The sequence below is a fragment of the Triticum dicoccoides genome, chromosome 3A, assembly GCF_002162155.2.
Source record: "Triticum dicoccoides isolate Atlit2015 ecotype Zavitan chromosome 3A, WEW_v2.0, whole genome shotgun sequence".
Taxonomy (NCBI): domain Eukaryota; kingdom Viridiplantae; phylum Streptophyta; class Magnoliopsida; order Poales; family Poaceae; genus Triticum; species Triticum dicoccoides.
Genome location: NC_041384.1, coordinates 387,786,193 through 387,793,228, shown reverse-complemented (window position 1 = coordinate 387,793,228; position 7,036 = coordinate 387,786,193). Strand labels below are relative to the sequence as shown.

Here is a 7,036-nt window from a genome sequence, read left to right as displayed (position 1 = left end):
TACAAATTTTTATTGTTTAAGAGCAGTTTTATAAATGGAAAAAACAACGTCATTTTTTGCCTGTTTTTTATATATAATTGAAGGTCGGACGTTTCGCACTAGAGATCTTGAACTTCACCGGGAGGAGCACATGAACTTCTCGCAACAAATCTTTTAAGCTTTTTGTTTTCTATTCTGATATTCCTATCTGAAACGCATTTTGTGTAGTTGTTGAACTACCCGCTGTTTTCATCTTGAACTTCTGTGACGTATTTTTGTTCAACCTCTCTCACAAGAATTTTTGAACTTTCTCGGGCCGAGCACTTTAACTTCTAGCAACAAAATTTTGTGCTTCACCTTTTTTATATTTTTTTCTTATACGAAACACGCACCATGCAGTACATGAACTTCTGGCTATTATCCATTTGAACTTCTCTCTATTTCAATTTAGTAATGAAAAAAAATCTGATTTGTATAGACATCGAACCGCTCTAACTTTTTTATTTGAACTTCTTTTGTGTATTTTTAGAAATGTGAAGATTGAAGTTTTGTTAGAAACATCAAACTTCTTTGTTATTTCAAATTGAACTTATTGGTTTTATTATTTAGTAACTTGAAAAATCTGATTTATCAAATAAATATCCAACTGCTCCGCTTTTTTCCATTTGAACTTCTTGGTTTATTCTCAAGTAACAACAAGAACTGAGTATTTTATATACATCGAACTACTCCTTTTTTAAAATTGAACTTCTTAGTTTTAATATTTAGTATTAGGGAAAATATGAGCTTTTATAAACATCAAACAACTTCATTTTTTTAATTAGGACTTCTTGGTGTTACTCATTAGTAACGGGAAAAGTCCTAGTTATACAAAAATAAACAATTTAAACCAAATTGTATCATTAGAAACTTATTGGAAAGCATTTCTTTAAACAAAATCATGACGGGTTAAGAGCATCGTCTTTTCAACACGATAAAACTTGTTTTGAACGATATACAGAAAACATTCAAATTATATTATGGGAATAATGCGTAGGATATATGGAAAACTTATGTTTTAGAAGACATTTTTCATGTAGACAATGTTTTCAAATTCGTTGCGATTTCATGGGTTGTTTTGAAAATCCCAAAAAATGGCATCGATTTTTTTAACTTGTAAATTCTAGGTTTGTATAACTTTGAACTTCACTATTATTTTAATTTGTACTTCTTACTTTATTTTTAGAAAACAAAAAAATCAATCTTTTAAGTAAACATCGAACAACTTTGTTCTTGAATTGAATTAAATACTTTTTTCTAGAAACAAGAATAATCTGAGTTTTTTTAATACATCGAGTTGCTCCGTTACTTTAATTTGAAGTTTTGTGTTTTATTCTTTTAATGATGAGAAAAATCTGATTTTTTATAAACATCGAACTTCGCCATTTTTTAAGTTTGAACTTCTTAGTTTTTGGTTAGTTACAGGAAATTTTCTTTTTTATATAAACATGGAACCGCTTCGTTATTCTAATTTGAACTTATAAGTTTTAGGAGGAGAAATCATTTTTATAAACTTTTTTTAACTATTCTGTTTTTTTATTTGAAGCTGTTTTTGAACTTCTTCCTCAATTATTATTTTTGAGCTTCTAGGTATGTATTTTTTGAACTGCTATATGAACTTCTTGATTTTTGAAATAAACAACAAACTAATCCATTATTTAAATTTCAACCTATAGGGTATTTTTTTAAAACAGGGAAAATCCATTTGGGGAAGAGGGTCACATGACCATCTTCACCATGCGGGGTATGCAACGACCTGCACGGAGGCGTGCTCACTGGTCCTCTGTAAGGCGACCAGCTTTGGCGCGCGCACACACACATGAGTGTGCGCACGGGGATTATTCTGAAGCTTTTGGATGGAGTCAAACAAAACTGATTTCACGGTACAAATATAGAGAGCAGAACACCGGCACTAGAATGTGAGATTTGGGAAAGACTTGAACACCAGCAGGCTAGCGGCAACGCATGCACATTTTTAGGAGTGAGTAAACGCTTGATCAATGCTTCGCAGAAACATCATACAAACAAGTATGAGGGCTGGACTGATCAAAAATTCAGGTTTGGGAAGCAAGTTGTGTTGTTGGGTAAGAAGGGATACATAATTCCGAACTGAAAGTGTTCGTTTTGCTTCAGGCAGTATTTCTTTCAGATTTAGTATAAAGACTCAGTAAGGATTCATGGAATTAGCAATATTGTAGCAAGAATACTCAGCATGGCTTGTGTAGATTCAGCAAACGAAAACCATACATGTAGGACTATGAACTAATGTAGATGAATGACAAATAGTAGAACATATTTGAATTCTTGGCATGGAAGGTCAACTTTGTTCTGCTCTCTAGAGCCTCAAGCTAGCCAACACACGTCCAGCAAGCCCACAAGCACACACGTCCAGTATCCAGCAGCAGCAAGGAACACAAACCACCTCGAAGAAAAGTGCATAGTCGTAGTAGGACTTGGCGTATGGTTGTTGTAGAACTTCATGCGACGTCTCTGAACATCTCAATGGTTGTAAAAGGGGAAAATGAGAATTCTTTCAGTAAATTAGATACACCCTGCAGTTTTGTCAAGATTATTAAATTCACTTAGCACATTTTTCACATGAGCAACACATCCATATGTAGGAGCACGTCTGAGAGACCGGTGCAAATCGGCAGCTAGTTCAAAGAGAAGAAAAAAAAGCTAAACAGAGACAACCGTAGTTGCTAGATGTCATTTGAAATGGGGCGGCTGAAGCTGATTTGCGAGGAGAAGCTATGCGAGTACATCCACATCGGCACGGCGGCGAACATTTTGGCACTGGTCGAGCAACACTGCTGTGAGGGCCTAAAGAAGGCATGCTTCGATTTTTTCGCTGCTCCAGAAAATTTGAAGGCCGTCGCAGTCACTCACAGCTTCCAGCATCTGAGCGTGAGTTGCCCTTCTCTTATGGTCGAGCTCGTGGCCATGTTCCCCGTGCATTAGCTGAGTGATGGATGATACTTATCAGTGTTCCACTGTTCTAGCAACAGTGAATCATGGTTTCTAGACTAATGTAGTAATCAGGTAGCCGTCTTTGTGTATCGCTGCATCTATCTGAGTTAACAACCGAGAAGCTGCATACGTGAGAGGATTTTCAGGGGAGCACTACACACACTGTTTTGGAGAGGCACCTGGGATGCCACCAAGCACCGTGCACGGCAGCAGAGGAGACGTGCGGGGAAGGTCAGAGAGAGATGACGGGGAAGGTCAGAGAGAGTTGACGGGTACGGTCGCTCACCGTGGCTGCTTACGGTGATTCGGGAAGAGGCTCGGGGGGAGGAGCACGGGAGATGGACATGTAGTGGACCTCCAACTTGGATCTTGGTGTTGCGGCGGCGCGCAACTGGTCAAGGCCGACGGTGTACAGGGAGATGAGCGGCGCCGCGGCAGCGCCCAGGTGGTCGGGGCCGGCGGTGCGCAAGGATCCAGGCCGGCGGCGGGCAGCGACGCGCAGGTGGTCGGGGCAGCGGTGTGCAGGTGGTCGCGGTCGGACGGACGATAGGGGCGGCGGTTGGGGCGTGGAGCGGTGAGTTCGGCAGTAGCATGGGGAGGGCGGCGGCGCGAGTTGTTGGTGGCTGGCGGCGGCGCGGGATGCTGGTGGGGGGCGGCGACGGCCCTGGTTCCTGGTGTGGCCGCAGCGTAGGGCAGCGGGGGCCGCGGTGCTGCAGGAGGGCGGGGGTCGCGGCGGCGAGTGGCAACTGGAGGTGGAGATCAGGCGGCGCGTGGGAGATGGGGGACGGGTTTTTTTAGTATGCACCGGTTGGGAGTTCGGGAGATTCACGTCGCGCCTGTATAGGGATGCTATGATCAGAATAGTTATTTTAATACCATGATCATAATAATGTTGTCATGTATATATATATAACAATTTTATTATTGCCTCTAGGGTATATTTCCTTCAGGATTCAGGAGCTGTCCAGTAGTACCTGCATATTTATCCAGAATGCTCCCAACAAGAGTAGCTTCTTCAACATTTGTTTTAAAGAACAAGAGTGTATCATCAGCGAATAAGAGATGAGATATACCCGGGGCTCTCCTTGTGATTTTTATTGGCGATAACCTTTCATCCTCAATGCTCTGATTGATAAGTGCAGAGAGGCCATCAGCAACAAATAGGAACAAATAAGGGGATACTGGATCACTTTGCCGAAGACCACGCGATGGTGCAAACGAATCCAAGATAGCTCCATTGAAATTTACAGAGTATCTAACCGAGGTCACACATGTCATTATCCAGTCAACCCAACGGCGAGCGAAGCCAAGTTTTTGCATCATCTTCTTAAGGTAATTCCAATCCACTTTATCATAAGCCTTAGATAGATCTACTTTGTAAGCACAAAAACTCTTTGTAGGGTCCTTTTCTTGTTTTATGTGGTGAATACATTCAAAAGCAACAAAGGCATTATCAATTATCATCCTGATACGTCTCCAACCTATTTATAATTTATGAAGTATTCATTCCAATATATTATCATTCTTGGATGTTTTAAAATTATTTTATAGCAACTTTATATCATTTTTTGGGACAAACCTATTGACATAGTGCCCAATGCCAGTTGCTGTTTTTTTGCTAGTTTTTTACATCGCAGAAAATCAATATTAAACAGAGTCCAAACACCGAGAAACTTTTTGTGGATTTTTCATGGACCGGAAGACTACCGATGGGCCAAAGCAGCACCTGGGGGTGCCCCGCGGGGGGCACAACCCACCAGAGCGCGCCAAAGCCCCCTGGCGCGCCCAGGTGGGTTGTGCCCACCTCGGTGGCCTCCCGTACCCCTTCTTTGCACTATAAATTCCCAAATATTTTGAAACCCCTCGGGGTTAACTTAGATCAGAAGTTCCACCGCCGCAAGGCTCTGTAGCCACCGAAAACCAATCTGGACCCTTTCTGGCACCCTACCGGAGGGGGAAATCATCTCCGGTGGCCATCTTCATCATCCGACGGCCACCACGATGAGGAGGGAATAGTCCACCCTTGGGGCTGAGGGTTTGTATCAGTAGCTATGTGTTTAATCTCTCTCTCTCGTGTTCTTGAGATGTCATGATCTTGATGTATCACGGGCTTTGTTAATATAGTTGGATCGTATGGTGTTTTCCCGTCTCTATCTTGTTGTGATGAATTGAGTTTTTCCCTTTGAGATTTTGTTGTTATCGGATTGAATACTTTTATGGATTTGAGAACACTTGATATATGTATTGCAGTTGAATACTCATGGTGACAATGGGGTATCGTATTGATTCACTTGATATATGTTTTGGCACTCAACTCGCGGCTTCCTGAGGTGACATTGGGGTAATCTATGCATAGGGGTTGATGCACGTTCTTGTCTTTGTTTCATGCATAGGGGTTGATGCACGTTCTTGTCTTTGTTTCTCCGGTAGAAATCTTTGGGCACTCTTTGAGGTTCTTTGTGATGGATTGAGTATTATGAATCTGAAATTATTTGGTGTTATTTTAGTGCGAACTCTTGGATAGATCGATCAGAAAAAAAAAGCTTCAAGGTGGTTTCGTACCCTACAAACGATTTCTTCTTATGTTCTCCGCTAGATAGGAACTTTGGAGTGATTCTTCATCGCACTTTGAGGGGTGGTTATATGATCCAATTATATTAGCACTGTTCAGAGATTGCACTAGCGAAAGTACGGACCCTATGCCTCATTTTCAAGCATTGCAATACCGTTTTTGTGCCCGTTTACTATTTGCTACCTTGCTTTTTTTTATTTATTCATATTATAATAATATATTTCTACCATCCATATTACACTTTTATCACCATCTCTTCGCCGAACTAGTGCACCTATACAATTTGCCATTGTATTGGGTGTGTTGGGGACACAAGAGATTTCTTGTATTTGGTTTGCAGGGTCGTTTGAGAGAGACCATCTTCATCCTACACCTCTCACGGATTGATAAACCTTAGGTCATCCACTTGAGGGGAAATTGCTACTGTCCTACAAATCTCTACGCTTGGAGGCCCAACACGTGTCTACAAGAATAAAGTTGCATAGTAGACATCAAGCTCTTTTCTGGCACCGTTGCCGGGGAGGTGAGTGATTGAAGGTATATCTTTAGATCTTGCAATCGAATCTTTTAGTTTTTTGTTTATCACTAGTTTGGTTTATAAAAGAAAACTACAGAAAAAATGGAATGAGGTTGCATCATATTATTGATCGTCTTTATAATATCTTTCTTGAAAATGATGGTTTGATAAATTGTGCTCAATTGTTAGAAGAAGAAGTCAATAAAATGTTTGGCACAAAATATTTGAATGATGAGCATGATTGCAATGTTTTTAGTATGAATTCTTTGAATATACGTGATGCTAATGATATGCAAAGCCATAAGCTTGGGGATGCTATATTTGATGAATATGATATTTTTAGTCCCCCAAGTTTTGATGAAAAAATTTATTATGATGATTGTATGCCTCCTATTTATGATGATTATATTGATGAAAGTGGATTTGGAGAGGTCGTGACTTTATTTAATGATGAATCCACTATTTTGGATGAGGCTTCAATTGAATATGATAACAAAGTTGCTATCTATGATGATTATGGTGATGACATGTATGCTATAAAGAATAATGATAACCATGAAACTTGTCATCATGATTTTAATTTTCACTCTCATGATAGTTATTTTGCTGACTTTGCTCCCACTACTATTGATGAGAAGAAATTTGCGTATGTGGAGAGTAATAAGTGTTCTATGCTTTTGTGTCATGAAAGGAATGCTTTATGTGATAGCTATATTGTTGAATTTCTTCATGATGCTACTGAAAATTATTATGAGGGAGGAACTTATGCTTGTAGGAATTGCAATAATATCAAGTTTCCTCTCTATGTGTTGAAAATTTTGAAGTTGTGCTTGTTTTGCCTTCCTATGCTAGTTGATTCTTGTTCCCATAAATTGTTCGCTCACAAAATTCCTATGCATAAGAAGTGTGTTAGACTTAAATGTGCTCATCATATGCTTGATGATGCTCTCTTTGTGTTT

General features: G+C 40.0%; 1 protein-coding gene across 1 annotated transcript; it reads right to left on the bottom strand.

Annotated features, from left to right (window-relative positions):
• Nucleotides 1-2,198: 2,198 nt before the first annotated feature.
• Nucleotides 2,199-4,266, bottom strand: LOC119272320 (formin-like protein 6). Its single transcript, XM_037553823.1, has 3 exons — nucleotides 4,097-4,266; nucleotides 3,288-3,824; nucleotides 2,199-2,508 (listed from the first exon to the last, which is right to left on the bottom strand). Exons 1-3 carry the CDS (start codon nucleotides 4,264-4,266, stop codon nucleotides 2,496-2,498), a joined length of 720 nt encoding a protein of 239 aa, XP_037409720.1. The 3' UTR covers nucleotides 2,199-2,495.
• Between the last annotated feature and the right edge of the window lie 2,770 nt (nucleotides 4,267-7,036).

What these genes read in the sequence shown, in the direction of transcription:
- LOC119272320 (XM_037553823.1), bottom strand. Translation starts at nt 4,266, where the DNA reads ATGACATGTGTGACCTCGGTTAGATACTCTGTAAATTTCAATGGAGCT. An exon ending in CAGAGCATTGAGGATGAAAG is followed by an intron (nt 3,825 to 4,096) that starts GTTATCGCCAAT and finishes ATCCCTATACAG; the next exon opens with GCGCGACGTGAATCTCCCGA.